A 25,769-nucleotide genomic window follows, 5' to 3' on the forward strand; every position below is an offset into this window, starting at 1 on the left:
ACTGCCCCCTATGTACAAGAATATAACTACTATAATACTGCCACCTACATACAAGAATATAACTACTATAATAATGCCCCCTATGTACAAGAATATAACTACTATAATACTGTGCCCCTATATACAAGAATATAACTACTATAATACTGCTCCTATAAACAAGAATATAACGACTATAATACTGCCCCCTATGTACAAGAATATAACTACTATAATACTGCTCCTATATACAAGAATATAACTACTATAATACTTCCCCTACATACAAGAATATAACTACTATAATACTGCTCCTATAAACAAGAATATAACGACTATAATACTGCCCCCTATGTACAAGAATATAACTACTATAATACTGCTCCTATAAACAAGAATATATCTACAGGGTGGGCCATTTATATGGATACACCTAAATAAAATGGGAATGGTTGGTGATATTAACTTCCTGTTTGTGGCACATTAGTATATGGGAGGGGGAAACTTTTCAAGCTGGGTGTTGACCATGGCGGCCATTTTGGAGTCGGCCATTTTGTATCCAACTTAGTTTTTTCAATGGGAAGAGGGTCATGTGACACATCAAACTTATAGAGAATTTCACAATAAAAACAATGGTGTGCTTGGTTTTAACGTTACTTTATTCTTTCATGAGTTATTTATGTCATTATGGGTGTCAGGTCCGAGCATTCCTAGATGAACAGTTTCCTGGAAAGTGGATTGGTCGTCGTGGGCCAGTTGAATGGCCCCCTAGGTCTCCCGATCTGACCCCCTTAGACTTTTATCTTTGGGGTCATCTGAAGGCAATTGTCTATGCTGTGAAGATACGAGATGTGCAGCAACTGAAACTACGGATACTGGAAGCCTGTGCTAGCATTTCTTCTGAGGTGTTGCTATCAGTGTGTGAAGAGTGGGAGAAGAGGGTTGCATTGACAATCCAACACAATGGGCAGCACTTTGAACACATTTTATAAGTGGTCAGAAACTTGTAAATAACTCATGAAAGAATAAAGTAACATTAAAACCAAGCACACCATTGTTTTTCTTGTGAAATTCTCGATAAGTTTGATGTGTCACATGATCCTCTTCAAATTGAAAAAACTAAAGTTGGATACAAAATGGCCGACTTCAAAATTGCCGCCATGGTCAACACCCAGCTTGAAAAATTTCCCCCCTCCCATATACTAATGTGCCACAAACAGGAAGTTAATATCACCAACCATTCCCATTTTATTTAGGTGTATCCATATAAATGGCCCACCCTGTACTATAATACTGCTCCTATATACAAGAATATAACTACTATAATACTGCCCCCTATGTACAAGAATATAACTACTATACTACTGCTCCCTATATACAAGAATATAACTACTATAATACTGCCCCCTATATACAAGAATATAACTACTATAATACTGCTCCTATATACAAGAATATAACTACTATAATACTGCCCCCTATGTACAAGAATATAACTACTATAATACTTCGCTTATATACAAGAATATAACTACTATAATACTGCCCCCTATATACAAGAATATATCTACTATAATACTGCCCCTTATATACAAGAATATAACTACTATAATACTGCCCCTTATATACAAGAATATAACTACTATAATACTGCCCCTTATATACAAGAATATAACTACTATAATACTGCCCACTATATACAAGAATATAACTACTATAATACTGTCCCTTATATACAAGAATATAACTACTATAATACTGCCCCTTATATACAAGAATATAACTACTATAATACTGCCCCCTATGTACAAGAATATAACTACTATACTACTGCTCCCTATATACAAGAATATAACTACTATAATACTGCCCCCTATATACAAGAATATAACTACTATAATACTGCCCCTACATACAAGAATATAACTACTATAATACTGCCCCTATGTACAAGAATATAACTACTATAATACTGCCCCTACGTACAAGAATATAACTACTATAATACTGCCCCTACGTACAAGAATATAACTACTATAATACTGCCCCCATATACAAGAATATAACAACTATAATACTGCTCCCTATATACAAGAATATAACTACTATAATACTGCTCCTATATACAAGAATATAACTACTATAGTACTGCTCCTATATACAAGAATATAACTACTATAATACTGCCCCCTATATACAAGAATATAACTACTATAATACTACCCCTATATACAAGAATATAACTACAATACTGCCCCCTATATACAAGAATACAACTAGTATAATACTGCCTCCTATATACAAGAATATAACTAGTATAATACTGCCCCCTATATACAAGAATATAACTACTATAATACTGCTCCTATATACAAGAATATAACTACTATACTGCCCCTATATACAAGAATATAACTACTATAATACTGCCCCTATATACAAGAATATAACTACTATAATACTGCCCCCTATATACAAGAATATAACTACTATAATACTGCTCCTATATACAAGAATATAACTACTATAATACTGCCCCTATATACAAGAATATAACTACTATAATACTGCCCCTATATACAAGAATATAACTACTATAATACTGCCCCTACATACAAGAATATAACTACTATAATACTGCCCCTACGTACAAGAATATAAAAACTATAATACTGCTCCCTATATACAAGAACATAACTACTATAATACTGCCCCCTATGTACAAGAATATAACTACTATACTACTGCTCCCTATATACAAGAATATAACTACTATAATACTGCCCCCTATATACAAGAATATAACTACTATAATACTGCCCCTACATACAAGAATATAACTACTATAATACTGCCCCTATGTACAAGAATATAACTACTATAATACTGCCCCTACGTACAAGAATATAACTACTATAATACTGCCCCTACGTACAAGAATATAACTACTATAATACTGCCCCCATATACAAGAATATAACAACTATAATACTGCTCCCTATATACAAGAATATAACTACTATAATACTGCTCCTATATACAAGAATATAACTACTATAGTACTGCTCCTATATACAAGAATATAACTACTATAATACTGCCCCCTATATACAAGAATATAACTACTATAATACTACCCCTATATACAAGAATATAACTACAATACTGCCCCCTATATACAAGAATACAACTAGTATAATACTGCCTCCTATATACAAGAATATAACTAGTATAATACTGCCCCCTATATACAAGAATATAACTACTATAATACTGCTCCTATATACAAGAATATAACTACTATACTGCCCCTATATACAAGAATATAACTACTATAATACTGCCCCTATATACAAGAATATAACTACTATAATACTGCCCCCTATATACAAGAATATAACTACTATAATACTGCTCCTATATACAAGAATATAACTACTATAATACTGCCCCTATATACAAGAATATAACTACTATAATACTGCCCCTATATACAAGAATATAACTACTATAATACTGCCCCTACATACAAGAATATAACTACTATAATACTGCCCCTACGTACAAGAATATAAAAACTATAATACTGCTCCCTATATACAAGAACATAACTACTATAATACTGCTCCTATATACAAGAATATAACTACTATAATACTGCCCCCTATATACAAGAATATAACTACTATAATACTACCCCTATATACAAGAATATAACTACTATAATACTGCCCCCTATATACAAGAATACAACTACTATAATACTGCCTCCTATATACAAGAATATAACTAGTATAATACTGCCCCCTATATACAAGAATATAAGTACTATAATACTGCTCCTATATATAAGAATATAACTACTATAATACTGCCCCTTATATACAATAATATAACTACTATAATACTGCCCCCTATATACAAGAATATAACTACTATAATACTGCCCCTTATATACAAGAATATAACTACTATAATACTGCCCCTTATATACAAGAATATAACTACTATAATACTGCCCCTTATATACAAGAATATAACTACTATAATACTGCCACTATATACAAGAATATAACTACTATAATACTGTCCCTTATATACAAGAATATAACTACTATAATACTGTCCCTTATATACAAGAATATAACTACTATAATACTGCCCCTTATATACAAGAATATAACTACTATAATACTGCCCCCTATATACAAGAATATATCTACTATAATACTACCCCTTATATACAAGAATATAACTACTATAATACTGCCCCTTATATACAAGAATATAACTACTATAATACTACCCCTTATATACAAGAATATAACTACTATAATACTGCCCCTTATATACAAGAATATAACTACTATAATACTTCCCCTATATACAAGAATATAACTACTATAATACTTCCCCTATATACAAGAATATATCTACTACAATACTGCCCCTATATACAAGAATATAACTACTACAATAATGCCCCCTATATTCAAGAATATAACTACTATAATACTACCCCCTATATACAAGAATATAACTACTATAATACTGCCCCCTACATACAAGAATATAACTACTATAATACTTCGCTTATATACAAGAATATAACTACTATAATACTGCCCCCTATATACAAGAATATATCTACTATAATACTGCCCCTTATATACAAGAATATAACTACTATAATACTGCCCCTATATACAAGAATATAACTAGTATAATACTGCCCCTATATACAAGAATATAACTACTATAATACTGCCCCCTATATACAAGAATATAACTACTATAATACTGCTCCTATATACAAGAATATAACTACTATAATACTTCCCCTACATACAAGAATATAACTACTATAATACTGCTCCTATATAGAAGAATATAACTACTATAATACTTCCCCTATATACAAGAATATAACTACTATAATACTGCCCCCTATATACAAGAATATAACTACTATAATACTGCCTCCTATATACAAGAATATAACTACTATAATACTGCTCCTATATACAAGAATATAACTACTATAATACTTCCCCTACATACAAGAATATAACTACTATAATACTGCTCCTATATACAAGAATATAACTACTATAATACTTCCCCTATATACAAGAATATAACTACTATAATAGTGCCCCCTATATACAAGAATATAACTACTATAATACTGCCCCCTATATACAAGAATATAACTACTATAATACTGCCTCCTATATACAAGAATATAACTACTATAATACTTCCCCTATATACAAGAATATAACTACTATAATACTGCCCCCTATATACAAGAATATATCTACTATAATACTGCCCCTTATATACAAGAATATAACTACTATAATACTTCCCCTATATACAAGAATATAACTACTATAATACTGCCCCTACATACAAGGATATAACTACTAGAATACTGCCCCTATGTACAAGAATATAACTACTATAATACTGCCCCTACGTACAAGAATATAACTACTATAATACTGCCCCCATATACAAGAATATAACTACTATAATACTGCCCCCTATATACAAGAATATAACTACTATAATACTGCTCCTTATATACAAGAATATAACTACTATAATACTGCCCCTTATATACAAGAATATAACTACTATAATACTCCTCCTATATACAAGAATATAACTACTATAATACTTCCCCTATATACAAGAATATAACTACTATAATACTTCCCCTATATACAAGAATATAACTACTACAATACTGCCCCCTATATACAAGAATATAACTACTATAATACTACCCCCTATATACAAGAATATAACTACTATAATACTTCGCTTATATACAAGAATATAACTACTATAATACTGCCTCCTATATACAAGAATATATCTACTATAATACTGCCCCTTATATACAAGAATATAACTACTATAATACTGCCCCTATATACAAGAATATAACTAGTATAATACTGCCCCTATATACAAGAATATAACTACTATAATACTGCCCCCTATATACAAGAATATAACTACTATAATACTGCTCCTATATACAAGAATATAACTACTATAATACTACATACAAGAATATAACTACTATAATACTGCTCCTATATACAAGAATATAACTACTATAATACTGCCTCCTATATACAAGAATATAACTACTATAATACTGCCCCCTATATACAAGAATATAACTACTATAATACTGCCTCCTATATACAAGAATATAACTACTATAATACTTCCCCTATATACAAGAATATAACTACTATAATACTGCTCCTATATACAAGAATATAACTACTATAATACTGCCTCCTATATACAAGAATATAACTACTATAATACTGCCTCCTATATACAAGAATATAACTACTATAATACTACCCCCTATATACAAGAATATAACTACTATAATACTGCCTCCTATATACAAGAATATATCTACTATAATACTGCCCCTTATATACAAGAATATAACTACTATAATACTGCCCCTATATACAAGAATATAACTAGTATAATACTGCCCCTATATACAAGAATATAACTACTATAATACTGCCCCCTATATACAAGAATATAACTACTATAATACTTCCCTTATATACAAGAATATAACTACTATAATACTGTCCCTTATATACAAGAATATAACTACTATAATACTGCCCCTTATATACAAGAATATAACTACTATAATACTGCCCCCTATATACAAGAATATATCTACTATAATACTACCCCTTATATACAAGAATATAACTACTATAATACTGCCCCTTATATACAAGAATATAACTACTATAATACTGCCCCCTATATACAAGAATATATCTAATATAATACTGCCCCTTATATACAAGAATATAACTACTATAATACTGCCCCCTATATACAAGAATATAACTACTATAATACTGCTCCTTATATACAAGAATATAACTAATATAATACTGCCCCTTATATACAAGAATATAACTACTATAATACTCCTCCTATATACAAGAATATAACTACTATAATACTTCCCCTATATACAAGAATATAACTACTATAATACTTCCCCTATATACAAGAATATAACTACTACAATACTGCCCCCTATATACAAGAATATAACTACTACAATAATGCCCCCTATATACAAGAATATAACTACTATAATACTACCCCCTATATACAAGAATATAACTACTATAATACTTCGCTTATATACAAGAATATAACTACTATAATACTGCCTCCTATATACAAGAATATATCTACTATAATACTGCCCCTTATATACAAGAATATAACTACTATAATACTGCCCCTATATACAAGAATATAACTAGTATAATACTGCCCCTATATACAAGAATATAACTACTATAATACTGCCCCCTATATACAAGAATATAACTACTATAATACTGCTCCTATATACAAGAATATAACTACTATAATACTACATACAAGAATATAACTACTATAATACTGCTCCTATATACAAGAATATAACTACTATAATACTGCTCCTATATACAAGAATATAACTACTATAATACTGCCTCCTATATACAAGAATATAACTACTATAATACTGCCCCCTATATACAAGAATATAACTACTATAATACTGCCTCCTATATACAAGAATATAACTACTATAATACTGCTCCTATATACAAGAATATAACTACTATAATACTGCCTCCTATATACAAGAATATAACTACTATAATACTGCCTCCTATATACAAGAATATAACTACTATAATACTGCCTCCTATATACAAGAATATAACTACTATAATACTTCCCTTATATACAAGAATATAACTACTATAATACTGCCCCTTATATACAAGAATATAACTACTATATTACTGCCCCCTATATACAAGAATATATCTACTATAATACTTCGCTTATATACAAGAATATAACTACTATAATACTGCCTCCTATATACAAGAATATATCTACTATAATACTGCCCCTTATATACAAGAATATAACTACTATAATACTGCCCCTATATACAAGAATATAACTAGTATAATACTGCCCCTATATACAAGAATATAACTACTATAATACTTCCCCTATATACAAGAATATAACTACTACAATACTGCCCCCTATATACAAGAATATAACTACTACAATAATGCCCCCTATATACAAGAATATAACTACTATAATACTACCCCCTATATACAAGAATATAACTACTATAATACTGCCCCCTACATACAAGAATATAACTACTATAATACTTCGCTTATATACAAGAATATAACTACTATAATACTGCCTCCTATATACAAGAATATATCTACTATAATACTGCCCCTTATATACAAGAATATAACTACTATAATACTGCCCCTATATACAAGAATATAACTAGTATAATACTGCCCCTATATACAAGAATATAACTACTATAATACTGCCCCCTATATACAAGAATATAACTACTATAATACTGCTCCTATATACAAGAATATAACTACTATAATACTACATACAAGAATATAACTAATATAATACTGCTCCTATATACAAGAATATAACTACTATAATACTGCCTCCTATATACAAGAATATAACTACTATAATACTGCCCCCTATATACAAGAATATAACTACTATAATACTGCCTCCTATATACAAGAATATAATACTTCCCCTATATACAAGAATATAACTACTATAATACTGCTCCTATATACAAGAATATAACTACTATAATACTGCCTCCTATATACAAGAATATAACTACTATAATACTGCCTCCTATATACAAGAATATAACTACTATAATACTTCCCTTATATACAAGAATATAACTACTATAATACTGTCCCTTATATACAAGAATATAACTACTATAATACTGCCCCTTATATACAAGAATATAACTACTATAATACTGCCCCCTATATACAAGAATATATCTACTATAATACTACCCCTTATATACAAGAATATAACTACTATAATACTGCCCCTTATATACAAGAATATAACTACTATAATACTGCCCCCTATATACAAGAATATATCTAATATAATACTGCCCCTTATATACAAGAATATAACTACTATAATACTGCCCCCTATATACAAGAATATAACTACTATAATACTGCCCCCTATATACAAGAATATAACTACTATAATACTGCTCCTTATATACAAGAATATAACTACTATAATACTGCCCCTTATATACAAGAATATAACTACTATAATACTCCTCCTATATACAAGAATATAACTACTATAATACTTCCCCTATATACAAGAATATAACTACTATAATACTTCCCCTATATACAAGAATATAACTACTACAATACTGCCCCCTATATACAAGAATATAACTACTATAATACTACCCCCTATATACAAGAATATAACTACTATAATACTGCCCCCTACATACAAGAATATAACTACTATAATACTTCGCTTATATACAAGAATATAACTACTATAATACTGCCCCTATATACAAGAATATAACTACTATAATACTGCCCCCTATATACAAGAATATAACTACTATAATACTGCTCCTATATACAAGAATATAACTACTATAATACTACATACAAGAATATAACTACTATAAAACTGCTCCTATATACAAGAATATAACTACTATAATACTGCCCCCTATATACAAGAATATAACTACTATAATACTGCCTCCTATATACAAGAATATAACTACTATAATACTTCCCCTATATACAAGAATATAACTACTATAATACTGCTCCTATATACAAGAATATAACTACTATAATACTGCCTCCTATATACAAGAATATAACTACTATAATACTACCCCCTATATACAAGAATATAACTACTATAATACTGCCCCCTACATACAAGAATATAACTACTATAATACTTCGCTTATATACAAGAATATAACTACTATAATACTGCCCCCTATATACAAGAATATATCTACTATAATACTGCCCCTTATATACAAGAATATAACTACTATAATACTGCCCCTATATACAAGAATATAACTACTATAATACTGCCCCCTATATACAAGAATATAACTACTATAATACTACCCCCTATATACAAGAATATAACTACTATAATACTGCCCCTATATACAAGAATATAACTACTATAATACTGCCCCTATATACAAGAATATAACTACTATAATACTGTCCCCTATATTCAAGAATATAACTACTATAATACTGCCCCCTACATACAAGAATATAACTACTATAATACTTCGCTTATATACAAGAATATAACTACTATAATACTGCCTCCTATATACAAGAATATAACTACTATAATACTTCGCTTATATACAAGAATATAACTACTATAATACTGCCCTATATACAAGAATATATCTACTATAATACTGCCCCTTATATACAAGAATATAACTACTATAATACTGCCCCCTATATACAACAATATAACTACTATAATACTGCCCCTATATACAAGAATATAACTACTATAATACTTCCCCTACATAAAAGAATATAACTACTATAATACTGCTCCTATATACAAGAATATAACTACTATAATACTGCCTCCTATATACAAGAATATAACTACTATAATACTGCCCCCTATATACAAGAATATAACTACTATAATACTGCCTCCTATATACAAGAATATAACTACTATAATACTACCCCCTATATACAAGAATATAACTACTATAATACTGCCCCTATATACAAGAATATAACTACTATAATACTGCCCCCTATATACAAGAATATAACTACTATAATACTGCCCCCTATATACAAGAATATAACTACTATAATACTGCCCCTACATACAAGAATATAACTACTATAATACTTCGCTTATATACAAGAATATAACTACTATAATACTGCCTCCTATATACAAGAATATAACTACTATAATACTACCCCTATATACAAGAATATAGCTACTATAATACTGCCCCCTATATACAAGAATATAACTACTATAATACTGCTCCCTATATACAAGAATATAACTACTATAATACTACCCCCTATATACAAGAATGTAACTACTATAATACTGCCCCCTACATACAAGAATATAACTACTATAATACTTCGCTTATATACAAGAATATAACTAATATAATACTGCCCCCTATATACAAGAATATATCTACTATAATACTGCCCCTTATATACAAGAATATAACTACTATAATACTGCCCCTATATACAAGAATATAACTACTATAATACTGCCCCCTATATACAAGAATATAACTACTATAATACTGCTCCTATATACAAGAATATAACTACTATAATACTTCCCCTACATACAAGAATATAACTACTATAATACTGCTCCTATATACAAGAATATAACTACTATAATACTGCCTCCTATATACAAGAATATAACTACTATAATACTGCCTCCTATATACAAGAATATAACTACTATAATACTACCCCCTATATACAAGAATATAACTACTATAATACTGCCCCTATATACAAGAATATAACTACTATAATACTGCCCCCTATATACAAGAATATAACTACTATAATACTGCCCCCTATATACAAGAATATGGCTACTATAATACTGCCCCCTATATACAAGAATATAACTACTATAATACTGCTCCCTATATACAAGAATATAACTACTATAATACTACCCCCTATATACAAGAATATAACTACTATAATACTGCCCCCTATATACAAGAATATAACTACTATAATACTGCTCCTATATACAAGAATATAACTACTATAATACTTCCCCTACATACAAGAATATAACTACTATAATACTGCTCCTATATACAAGAATATAACTACTATAATACTGCCTCCTATATACAAGAATATAACTACTATAATACTGCCCCCTATATACAAGAATATAACTACTATAATACTGCCTCCTATATACAAGAATATAACTACTATAATACTACCCCCTACATACAAGAATATAACTACTATAATCGCTTATATACAAGAATATAACTACTATAATACTGCCTCCTATATACAAGAATATAACTACTATAATACTACCCCCTATATACAAGAATATAACTACTATAATACTGCCCCCTACATAGAAGAATATAACTACTATAATACTTCGCTTATATACAAGAATATAACTACTATAATACTGCCCCCTATATACAAGAATATGTCTACTATAATACTGCCCCTTATATACAAGAATATAACTACTATAATACTGCCCCTATATACAAGAATATAACTACTATAATACTGCCCCTATATACAAGAATATAACTACTATAATACTGCCCCCTATATACAAGAATATAACTACTATAATACTGCTCCTATATACAAGAATATAACTACTATAAGGGCGGGTTCACACATGGCGGAATTGCACTTAAATTCCGCTGCGGACACTCCGCAGCGTTAATCCGCAGCGGAGCCGTTTCTACATTGACTTTCACTTTAATTTAGCAGTGTTCGTTTACACGATGCGTACAATTCCGCTGCGGAGCATAGGCTGCGGAGCGGAATTTGGTGTCCGCAGCATGCTCTGTCTGTTGCGGAGCAGTGGCGGACTCATGGCGGAATTTCTCCATTGACTTCAATGGAGATTCAAAGTTCCGCAATGAAGTCCGCAGCTGTCATGCACATGTCATGTGTGCTGCGGATACGTCTTGCTTTTTTAACTTGACATTTCTTCATTCTGGCTGGACCTATGTATTTCTAGGTCTACAGCCAGACTGAGGAAGTCAATGGGGCTCCCGTAATGACGGGAGCGTTGCTAGGAGACGTCAGTAAATAGTCACTGTCCAGGGTGCTGAAAGAGTTAAGCGATCGGCAGTAACTGTTTCTGCACCCGGGACAGTGACTACCGATCCCAATATACATGTATCTGTAAAAAAACATATAAGTTCATACTTACCGAGAACTCCCTGCGTCTGTCTCCAGTCCGGCCTCCCAGGATGACGTTTCAGTGTAAGTGACGGCTGCAGCCAATCACAGGCCAAGCACAGGCTGCAGCGGTCACATGGACTGGCGCGTCATCCAGGGAGGTCGGGCTGGATGCCGAAGGAGGGACGCGTCATAAAGACAACGGGCGGTAAGTATGAATTTCTTTTACTTTCACTAGGGAAAGTGCTGTCCCTTCTCTCTATCCTGCACTGATAGGGAGAAGGGAAGCACTTTTCCTGCAGTCCGCAGCGGCCAGTCCGCATCAATTTTCTGCACATTTTGTGCAGATCCGCTGCAGAATCTGCAACGCAGATTCTGTGCGGCATTGATGCGGACAGTTGCGGAGGAATTCCGCCATGTGTGGTCATGCCCTAATACTGCCTCCTATATACAAGAATATAACTACTATAATACTGCCCCCTATATACAAGAATATAACTACTATAATACTGCCTCCTATATACAAGAATATAACTACTATAATACTACCCCCTATATACAAGAATATAACTACTATAATACTGCCCCTATATACAAGAATATAACTACTATAATACTGCCCCCTATATACAAGAATATAACTACTATAATACTGCCCCCTATATACAAGAATATAGCTACTATAATACTGCCCCCTATATACAAGAATATAACTACTATAATACTGCTCCCTATATACAAGAATATAACTACTATAATACTACCCCCTATATACAAGAATATAACTACTATAATACTGCCCCTATATACAATAATATAACTACTATAATACTGCCCCTATATACAAGAATATAACTACTATAATACTGCTCCTATATACAAGAATATAACTACTATAATACTGCCTCCTATATACAAGAATATAACTACTATAATACTGCCTCCTATATACAAGAATATAACTACTATAATACTTCCCCTATATACAAGAATATAACTACTATAATACTGCCTCCTATATACAAGAATATAACTACTATAATACTGCCCCTATATACAAGAATATAACTACTATAATACTGCCCCTATATACAAGAATATAACTACTATAATACTGCCCCATATGTACAAGAATATAACAATCTTAATTTTCTGTCTATTTATGCCACTATGAAATGGTTGTTTAGCCGAGCTCACACAGATCTATGCAGATTTTCCCATTACATTACAGGGGCGACAGTTCTGGCCTTTCTGTAAGAAATCAGGGAAAGATAGGACTACTTTGACTTCTGTTATTCCTTTACTTAAATGTAGGGGGCGCATTATCCCAAATACATTCCTCATGCAGGTGGAAGCGTGAGCGGAATAACAGATCAGTCCACGTGGAGAGTTCCTGAATATCACGCTTCTTCCTGTCTATTAGACATGAGGGTTTACATTATACTGTCATGGAGAATGTCACGGAACAAGCTCAACGAGAACGTGACAGGCACCTCGTGATGTCCCTGGGCACCGCAGCATAGTTTGGGTGGAGCTAAACATCACCTGGGGCCCCAATAAATACACCGGGATCAGGAAATACATCTGCAAGACTTGGATAACTTGCACTTGTCTCCGGTGACTCTTCTTTGTTATCACATCCTCCGAGTGTAACATATTGTGCTGGAAATATGGCAGATACTATTAAATGGGCACTGTGGTAGGCGCTATTATGGGGCAGTGTGCTAAGCAATATTATATGGGAACTGTGGCAGGTACATTGAGTACTGTAGTAGCACTATTATAGGGACGCTGTGGCAGGTACATTGTGAGTACTGTAGTACCACTATTATAGGGGCACTGTGGCAGGTACATTGTGAGTACTGTAGTACCACTATTATAGGGGCACTGTGGCAGGTACATTGAGTACTGTAGTAGCACTATTATAGGGGCACTGTGGCAGGTACATTGTGAGTACTGTAGTACCACTATTATAGGGGCACTGTGGCAGGTACATTGAGTACTGTAGTAGCACTATTATAGGGGCACTGTGGCAGGTACATTGTGAGTACTGTAGTACCACTATTATAGGTGCACTGTGGCAGGTACATTGTGAGTACTGTAGTACCACTATTATAGGGGCACTGTGGCAGGTACATTGTGAGTACTGTAGTAGCACTATTATAGGGGCACTGTGGCCGGTACATTGTGAATACTGTGGTGGCACTGTTATAGGGGCGCTCTGGCAGGTACATTGTGGACACTGGAGGCACGATTATAGGGGCGCTCTGGCATGTACATTGTGGACACTGGAGGCACTATTATAGGGGCACTGTGGCAAGTACATTGTGGACACTGGAGACACTATTATAGGGGCACTCTGGCAGGTACATTGTGAATACTGTGGGGGCACTATTATAGGGGCACTGTGTCAGGTGCATTGTGAATACTGTAGAAGCACTATTATAGGGGCACTGTGGCAGGTACACTGAATACTGTGTAAAGAACTATTATAGGGGCACTGTTGCAAGTACATTGCGAATACTGTGGAGGCACTATTATAGGGGCACTGTGGCAGGTACATTGTGAATACTGTGGAGGCACTATTGTAGGGGCACTGTGGCTGGTACATTGTGAACACCAGAGGCACTATTATAGGGGCATTGTGGCTGGTACATTCTAAATACTGTGGAGGCACTATTATAGGGGCACTGTGGCAGGTACATTGTGGAGCACTATTATAGGGGCACTGTGGCAGGTACATTGTGGAGCACTATTATATGGGCATCCTATATTACACTACAATATATAACCTTTATATATTTCCTTGTATTGCTGCTAAAATGAATGTTCACCTCTTTGGGGCCTCACGATATTTTGCTGTAATAATTATTATGATCCCTATTTAGAAATGTGTGCACAGGGCACAACTACAGAGCTCCGGTGCAGCCGCCGATACCTCCTGCATCAGAAGTGAATCTGTCCACCAGCTCTGTAATGCGGCATGAGATCTTTGCCACATTTCCCAGGATGCCTTGTGCAAGCCAGCATTCTGGGCATGAAGAGGGGGCAGCCAACCAATAATTAACATGTTGGGCTAAAATTACCCAAAACAGAAGCCTCATTTTATAGCAGTTGTGTAATAACGTACAGCACAGCGCCCAGGAAGATAGTCCGAGATTACCGACACTGTCCCTGGGCGCTGTGCTGACAGAAGCTATCAGCAAGGAAGTCCCTCATAGCACTCTGCTACATGTTGAACAACACTGGGGGCCCTGAGGCTGACGGGGCGCCCTGAGGCTGACGGGGCGCCCTGAGGCTGACGGGGCGCCCTGAGGCTGACGGGGCGCCCTGAGGCTGACACTGAGGGCACTCTGGATGTCATAGTTCTAGGAGCATTGTGCCGGCCACTAGGGGCACTACGATAGCACTTTTATTAGGGGTTATGGGGGTACTGTGACAATTGAATAAGTGCCCTCTATTGCATCTCAAAACATAGTGAGGTTATCTAGTACCTGCATGTGCCTTTGGCACTGACTCAGAACACATAGTATTGTGCCAGCGATCAGAGGGCAGTGGATGGCGCCGGAGGATCTCCGTTCTGCTGTAACACTTGTGACTCAGGCTGTTTACCTATAATTATTGTGTATCTTATTATCATATTGTGTCATATATTGTGTTGCATTGTCTGCAGTTTTAAGAATTTTATGGGATTATGTAATGTTCACGGGATCACTCCGTTGTAATTTAAAGGAGAACTCCACCAAAGTTAAATGTTGTGTGATCAATGGGCAAAAATGAGTGAAAATACGATCACTGAGCAGTCACACATGCCAAGAGGGCTCATATGATAAGCCACAGCTTTCTGTTTTGAATTATCCTATGGGACAGAAAAACACTAGATTTCAGCTCTCTGATTGGTGCTTTGAAGAAGGAGGGCATTTAGCTCACCCCTTTGGAGCTTTTTGTAGATGCAGTCTTTTAAAAAGGACTTGTCACCTCTCCTGACACTTCTGTTTTAGCAAACAATTGTATTCCCCATGAATAAAAATTCTGTAGCATCTTTTCTTAGAACTCTATGTTGTGCCATTCCTCTGTTATTCCTCCTAGAAATTTATAAATAAATTGACAACTGGGAGTTACCAGTTGGGGGTGTGTCCCTCCAAAATCTGTCACTATCCAGTCAGTGTTGACAGAGTTGGACTGTGTAGGGACACCCCTCTTTAACAAGGGTAATGGCTTCACCCAGGTATCAATTTATTAATATATTGCTAGGAGGAATAACAGAGGAACATCACTTCAAAGTTAATAGAATATGTTTCAGAATAGTTGTTTCATGGGGAATACAAGTATTTACTAAACCAGATGTGTCAGGAGAGGTGACTGCTCCTCTTTATAAGCACACTAAAATAAAAGTCTGTTCTTAAAATGTTCAGTGTAGTTGAATGCACTCTACTGTTCCCTGTTATCAGCCATTTCAGGCTGTGGAAAGGCTGACTAGTGTTTTTCAATGGTATGACAAAGCGGACAAATTCTTGACCCCATGATCCCTACTTTATGTTGAATTTCTCCAGTGCGGGGAACCTCCGGATACATTCATATATATGTGTGACTGATATCAGCCGATCCTCTTATAACGCTGCTGTACTATTATAAGCTGGGGACTTTAAACTTAGTGGCCCTTTAAGGGACCGGTCCTGGTGTTGATTGAAATCAATAAATAATTCTGTTAATCAAATTTCAGTTTTCTCCATCTGTAACTTTTTCATTTTTTTCCCCCCAGAATGTCGGTAAAGCTGTGAGAACCGGCTGCCGCTACCTGGTTATTGGACTGCAGGGACTGGCCAACGCTTACGTTGCTCCATTCGGGGTTACTTCTGTTGTACTCTCAGCGACTTCTCGATAAATTAATGTAGAAATCTGTGTCCCAACATTTCATGCAAAATAGAAATTACCTTGAAAAAAAATAAAAAATGGACCAAACCGCAGAGGTCACATGATGGAGAACTTCGAGGGGAGAAGATGGCGGAATATAAGCCACGCTGCAACAACTCCGAGGGGGAGGTTTACATTGCAAGTATCCTATGAATGGACCGTAGCCGCCGTTTTCTCCACATGAATGCCGGCAAAGCTCATAAGGAGTCCGGAGCTGGAAATTTGGACTCTATTTTAATGTATAATGGCCATACAAAAAGAAATGTGTAGAAGTTTTTTATTTTATTTTTTTCACCGTAAAAAAAAAAATCAGCAGTGTAGAGAGTTATTGAATCATCCTCCTCTATTAATTAATTTTTTTTTTTTTTTTTTAAATTCCATGAAGCCATATCAGCACCTGGGTGACAACCAATATGGCTGCCATGACGGCTCTTAAAGGGATTGTCCTTGGCTTTTCTAGAGTCACGTGGCATAGTAAATACAACCGTTCAGAAATAACTGGCTATATCAGTGCATTACGAGGCAGATGTACCACTCGGGAGTCTGGAAATTCTGTATGAAAAACCCTGTAACGGCGGCCATATTGGATCCCAGAAACCGCTGAACTGAATAAGACGACTCAAGGACTTAGTTACCAGTGATTTATTGATTTTAGGGGAAATGCTGTTAGAAAGTGTTCCTCAAAGATCATAGAAAGCGTTGTTTTACTGGATGCATTATCTACATCTGAATGTTGATTTAAAGGGGTTGTTTCAAGTGGGAGAGCGAAAGAGCGTCTCTCACTCTAGATAACTGTGAGCGACAAAATATCACATGGTTGTCTATTCATTCTAATGGGTGCCATGTAATACTACATTTCACCTGCAGAGGCCACTGTAGGGGAAATGTGTGCCATTCCCTTTGTGATAACAGCTGATCGCCAGTGATTACAGCAGCCGGAGCCACAGCGATCAGCTGATCGCCGGGCAGACTGCATTGTGTAAAGGTCTAGTTCCTGATATAATTTAAAGACCACTGTTTAAAGGGGCCTCCCGGAGAGCATGTTATGCTCATGGTTCCTTATTTAGGCCCTTAGTATTGATCTCAGGGACCCTGGGTGCGATAGATGAATCATATGTTCATATCCATCTCATCAATATGGTCGGGGAAATGTTTATAGAGATCTATGAAGGTGTTTCACGTCACCGAACTGGGATTTCATAGTTCTAGGAGGAGCTCAATGCATACAGCACCCATTGAACTCATTAATAAAACGGTATGCAAAAAGCTCCCCCTAGTGGTAGCTTCAGGCAACACAAATTTTATAGTTGTAGGAAGAAAAGCCGGGGATTTGGAGCTCTGTATCAGAAAAACAAAGATCTGATCCCTATAAACATGTATTATGAAATTATTCAGCAGTGGAATTTGGACCAGATAAAAAGATAGGAACACTTGTTAAACAGGGAAGTCTATATGTTCCTGAGGCATGACGCACCTCATGTCTCAATAATGTCGTCCAGATCTAGTGCCTTTATAGGCTGAGGTTTTGTTTTTTAATGTAGCTAATATACTGTATGTGGATAATGTGTACGTGGTAGAATCAGAGGGATTTGGCAAGTTGTTGCGGGATAGACGTAGGTTTGTAGAGGAGGAGGAGGTTTTTATTATTTGGTTTGAGGAGGATAAAAGGTGGTGTATGGGGCATTCACATAAGTCAGTGTATGAGGGTTATGAAGGGTCAGGTCTTGGTTGTTTGGCACATTAATTTCAACAGGATTTATAAAGAAATTCATGGACACTCTTGACTGAAAGTGGTGATCATTCTTAGGATTGTTAGGAACCCCCCACCAATCTGACATATGACATGTCAAGTTTTGTGTTGGATGATCCCTTTAAAGCGGTTGTCTGCTTTGAACAATCCCTCTTTGTTAGAAGGGCCCCCCAACAAAAATCACAGAATATCCTGCTACGGTTACTCACAGTGATCAGCGGCAATCAGTGAAGAGAGCTGGCATCAAATGATCAATTTCCCTGCAGTGCCACCACAGGAAAAATTAAGCATTACACTGTGCCCATTGAAATCAATGGGCAATAAGTATAAAGCACAGATGTACCGAATCCTCCAGAAAGAGAGACGCTCTTTGTCACCACTCTCCACTATGGCTAATAGATAAGTCTGAACAGGGGACCCCTATATTTTAGAATTCCCTAATGGGGTGTATGAAAATGGGCTTTCTTAACCAGACAGCCCCTTTAAGCAGTGGGACTACACTTATCCTATTACCAATTAATAGTCTACAAGCAAATCATTCAGGAATGTAGATTATACTGATTAGTCTTATGTTTACAAATGAGATGATTTACCAGGTAATTATACCAGTGACTGGATCGAATTGAGGATGAGATGTGTGTAATACTGAGAAGTTAGAGCTTTATAACATAAATAACATAATTTATTCAACGTTTTATGTGGATTTAAACTGTAAATTGTTGTTTAAAGTGCTTCAAATATATGAAGTTCAGATAATGAAGAACCAATAAGATTGTGGCCCTAAAGAAAGAAATCATAGGGGGCCTAAATATATTTAAAATGTATTGATTTTTCTACTTCGGTTGCCCGTAACAACTGATCAGTTTCAGTTAAAAAAAAAAATGAAAGCAGTGATCTGATTGGATGCCAGGAGTAACCTCTTATTACAGTGATCGAGTCCTGTGGCCGCTCCGTTTTACGTTTTTATTACATGATCAGTATTTTTACTTTGTATATTTGTTCTGTCTGTAGAAGTTTTGTGACTGGTATTGTACATTGTATTAATTACGTACATTCAATGTAAATAAAGTATTTTTGTTTTTAAAAGACTCGTGTAATGCTGCCAATGGCGGGGATTTATAAGACCAAGTGCCAATACAAACATGTCGTATGGACCAATCGGATTACAGGCGTCACTTAGAAGGGTGTGGTTTAAAAAGTTAACAACAATGGCAAATACTGTCATACAGTATCAAATAATGCAGTTATGTAATACTAAAATTATACTGCCATACAGCGCTGAGATAAGGGCCATGCAATGCCAAAATAATACCACCATATAGTGCAATTATAACTCCACACTACAACACTGCCATACAGCACTGAGATAAGGGCCATGCAATGCCCAAATAATACCACCATATAGTGAACTGATACCTCAACACTACAACACTGCCATACAGCACTGAAAATAGTGCCATGCAATGCCCAAATAATACCACCATATAGTGCAATTATAACTCCACACTACAATACTGCCATACAGGGCCCAAATGAAAGTGCCATATGTACCCAAATAGTACGACCACCCTTTGTCATGCTTTCAAGACAATACTGTGTCTTAGCAGAGGGCATACTTGCCAGCTTTTAAAAAGGGACATCCGAGAGATTCGTAAAATTGGCATTTGAAGCAGTGGTTCAAATAAATTTTGTTTTATGCCCCGCCCATTATATAGGACACCCCCCCAACTTACAGCGTTTAAATTACAAGTCGTGCATATGACCCCCTTTATTACACCTCTACATAAACATAGACCCCAGGCCATAGACCCCAGACTCCCTAAGCTAATGCAGACCCCATAAATGCAAAAAAAAAAAGACTTCTGACCAGGCCCCTTTAATACACACCACCTAAGGAAACACAGGTGACAGATCCCCCTTATTACAAACCCCCCCCCCCCAACAGACCCCTCTTAATACAGACCTCAGACCAGAACCCCCTTTATACAGGCACCCTAAAGAAATCCATAGGTGGCTCTGCCATACCACAGCCTGATCCTCCTTTGTATAACTTGCGGGTTTGTACCAGTCACTTAGTCTAGATGTGCCCTGCACCTCTGTGGGTCCTCGTGGTTTCTACCCCACTGCCTTTCACAGATTAGCCCAGCCATCCACGGATGTGAGCGTGCAGCGTGCACCACACTCAGCACAACAAGAGTCGAGCAGAGTACAGTCCCAGGCCACTAGGTGTATACGCGGTCCAGTAGAAGTCCTTTCTCGAAAATGGCTACCATCTCTTTAAGGATCGCTAAAAATTTGCAACGACAAAAATTGCAAAATGAACTTGCTTGTATATTAAAGAAATGCACTTGAGCTTCTTTTTTTACGGGATGAGGGATTACTGACTACCACTGGTCTTAACTTCAAAGAACTCATGTCCCGCTATCCTCCACTAGTCCACTCGTTTAAAGGGTATTCTCATTTAGGACAATTAAATGTTCATTAGATGCAGGTCCCACCATTTTGACATTTTTCCCTAGAACGGCCCCCTGACCTCCGTCCTAATTTCTGTTGCTGGGCTCCAGCGAAATTCTTTAGGAGTCAATTGAAGTTACGGAAACAGCATAGCACAGCGAGCTGCTGTTTTTCCGGAAAACCCGGCCACCTTGCAAGTCAGTGGCTAGAGCCCAGTGGCAGAAGGGGGTTATGGGGCCCGTTCTTGAGATAAATGCGTGATGTAGAGGTCTATCGGACAGTTATGGCCTTTTCTCTGGACATGCCATAAATATCGGAGATGGGAATATCCCTCTACATGGACTCAGCCATTGCTCTCAAACTACAGAGCAGGTCCTCCCTTGTCACTCATGAGTTCTCCCCCAGTGACAACCACAAGCTCCAGGTTCAGGTGCACCCCCCCTCAGTGACTGAAGCCTTATAGTTTGTTCCATGGCTCAAGGACAGTCTCACAATGGTTCTTCGAGACCACCGCACACCTCTCCTCACTGGCTTCCCGTCACTACACTTCCCAGCCCAACATCAGTCTCATGATGGCTGAACTCAGGGCCCAACTTAGACACAGGGTTCCACAAGCACCTTACGCAGTCTAGCCACACTCTCTTCCTCTGAAGGCACCAAAGTCCGCTCCCAGGGGCATAGCTAAAGGCTCATGGGCCCTCGTGCAAGAATTCAGCTTGGGCCCCCCTACCCTTCCACAACACCGCCAGCCGCCTTGCCCAACAGCCCCCATGGATGCTCCCACAGTATAATGCCCCCCATAGCTGCCCCCACACAGTATAATGCTCCCCATAGCTGCCCCCATACAGTATAATGCCCCCCATATCAGCTCCCCATACAGTATAATGCTCCGCATCAGCTCCCCATACAGTGTAATGCCCCCAATAACAGCCCCCATATCAACCCCCATACAGTATAATGCCCCCCATATCAGCCCCCATACAATATAATGCCCCCCTATAGTATAATGCCCCACATATCAGCCCCATACAGTATAATGCCCCCCATAGCTGCCCCACACAGTATAATGCCCCCCATAGCTGCCCCACACAGTATAATGCTCCCCAAATCAGCCCCCACAGTATAATGCCCCCATATAGTATAATGCCCCCCATATCAGCTCCCAATACAGTATAATTCCCCCCATATCAGCTCCCCATACAGTATAATGTCCCCATATAGTATAATGCCCCCCATATCAGCTCCCCATACAGTATAATTCCCCCATATCAGACCCCCATACAGTATAATGCCCCCATACAATATAATTCCCCCATATCAGACCCCCATACAGTATAATGCCCCGCCATATAAGCTCCCCATACAGTATAATACCCCCAATATCAGTTCCCCAAACACTATAATACCCCTCCATATCAGCTCCCCATAAAGTATAATGCCCCCCCATATCAGCCCCCCATAGAGCATAATGCCGCCCATATCTGCCCCCCATACAGTATAATGCCCCCCATATCAGCCCCCATACAGTATAATGCCCCCCATATCAGCCCCCATTCAGTATAATACCATCCCCGCCATATCAGCCCCCCATACAGTATAATGCCCCCATATGTGCATAATAGAAAATTAATAAAATTACTTACCTAACCCCGTTCCCACGCTGGGTGGAGGATCCTTCTCCTCCTTTGGTCAATGCTATGAGTGACTCGGCGCAGACTCGCGTGATGACGTCACTACATCGCGCCTGTCTGCGTCGAGCCGATCAGGGCACAGTGAATGCTGGAGCAAGGAGCCGTCAGCTCCTTGCTCTAAAACTGCATGGAACCGGGGCCTCGGTGAGTGACTTGCGACCCCCCGGAGGTCTTCACACGACCCCCCAGGAGGTCGCAGCCCACAGTTTGCAATGTATTGTATTGTGCAGTTTGAGGAGGAGAGAGGGGGGGCTGTAATTTAACGACCCCCCTCTCCACCGGAAACACAGACAGCACAATAAAATCCATTACGGGCCCCCTCTACAGCTCACCAGGATCTTCCGCACTGGCTCTTCCACGCTGGCTGGATCGCCCCTCACGTGACATCACGGTCACATGGTACACTGAGTATACCATGTGTCCGTGACGTCTAAGGAGACCGACCCGTAATCAGGAAGTGCCGGAGAAGTTACTTAATCATTAGCGCGCTGTGTGGCAGTGGGGGCCCTGTGGGCCCCCCAGGCTTAGCGGCTCTGTCGCAACTGTGACCGCTGCGACCCCTATAGCTACGCTGCTGTCCGCTCCATATCTCCTACACTGGCTCCTCCCAACTAGCATTCTGGTGCACGGCTCACCGCCACAACGCGCGCCACTAAGTCAGCATCAGGCTCTGTGTGGGCCAGCACTGGTGTTCGGCACCTCCTTCTGCAGTGATGACAGGGCCTGGCCAGGGCGCTGTTTGCAGCATGCTTGGTTAGTGCACGGTTTATAGCATGCTCGGTTAGTGCGATGTTTCCAGCGCGCTCGGTTAGTGCGCTGTTTGTAGCATGCTTGGTTAGTGCGCTGTTTGTAGCATGCTCGGTTAGTGCGCTGTTTGTAGCATGCTCGGTTAGTGCGCTGTTTGTAGCATGCGCGGTTAGTGCGCTGTTTGTAGCATGCTCGGTTAGTGCGTAGTTTGTAGCATTCTCGGTAAGTGCGCTGTTTGTAGCGTGCTCGGTCAGTGCACTGTTTGTAGCATGCTCGGTCAGTGTGCTGTTTGTTACGTGCTCGGTCATTGCGCTGTTTTTAGCGTGCTCGGTTAGTGCGCTGTTTGTATCGTGCTCGGTTAGTGTGCAGTTTGTATCGTGCTCGGTTAGTGTGCTGTTTGTAGCGTGCTTGGTTAGTGCGCTGTTTGTTGCTTGCTGGGTTAGTGCGCTGTTTGTAGCGTGCTCGGTTAGTGCGCTGTTTGTAGCGTGCTCGGTTAATGCGCGGTTTGTAGCGTGCTCGGTTAGTGCGCTGTTTTATAGCGTGCTCGGTTAGTGCGCTGTTTGTAGCGTGCTCGGTTAGTGCGCTGTTTGTTGCATGCTCGGTTAGTGCGCAGTTTGTAGCGTGCTCATTTAGTGCGCCGTTTTTAGCGTGCTCGGTTAGTGCGCTGTTTGTAGCGGGCTCGGTTAGTGCACTGTTTGTTGCGTGCTGAGTTAGTGCGCTGTTTGTGGCATTAACGGTTAGTGCGCTGTGTGTAGCGTGCTATGTTAGTGTGCTGTTTGTTGCGTGCTCATTTAGTGCGCCGTTTGTAGCATTAACGGTTAGTGCGCTGTGTGTAGCGTGCTATGTTAGTGTGCTGTTTGTTGCGTGCTCGGTTAGTGCGCTGTTTGTTGCGTGCTTGGTTAGTGCGCGGTTTGTAGCGTGCTCATTTAGTGTGCCGTTTGTAGCGTGCTCATTTAGTGCGCTGTGTGTAGCGTGCTCGGTCAGTGCGCTGTGTGTGGCGTGCTCGGTTAGTGCGCTGTGTGTGGCGTGCTCGGTTAGTGCGCTGTGTGTAGCGTGCTCGGTTAGTGCGCTGTGTGTGCGTGCTCGGTTAGTGCGCTGTGTGTGGCGTGCTCGGTCAGTGCGCTGTGTGTAGCGTGCTCGGTCAGTGCGCTGTGTGTGGCGTGCTCGGTTAGTGCGCTGTGTGTAGCGTGCTCGGTCAGTGCGCTGTGTGTGGCGTGCTCGGTCAGTGCGCTGTGTGTGCGTGCTCGGTTAGTGCGCTGTGTGTAGCGTGCTCGGTCAGTGCGCTGTGTGTGGCGTGCT

At 37.7% G+C, this 25,769-nt stretch overlaps 1 protein-coding gene across 1 annotated transcript in view; it reads left to right on the forward strand.

Moving 5' to 3' along the window:
• C4H1orf115 (chromosome 4 C1orf115 homolog) overlaps positions 1–20,664 on the forward strand; it is a 30,788-nt gene extending 10,124 nt beyond the window's left edge. Inside the window, exon 2 of the mRNA XM_075863361.1 lies at positions 17,677–20,664. Coding sequence (XP_075719476.1) covers positions 17,677–17,799 — 123 coding nt within the window. The 3' untranslated portion in view covers positions 17,800–20,664. The remainder of the gene's footprint in view (positions 1–17,676) is intronic.
• Positions 20,665–25,769: the final 5,105 nt, after the last annotated feature.

This window comes from Rhinoderma darwinii, chromosome 4 (assembly GCF_050947455.1).
Source record: "Rhinoderma darwinii isolate aRhiDar2 chromosome 4, aRhiDar2.hap1, whole genome shotgun sequence".
In the NCBI taxonomy this organism is placed as follows: Eukaryota; Metazoa; Chordata; class Amphibia; order Anura; family Rhinodermatidae; genus Rhinoderma; species Rhinoderma darwinii.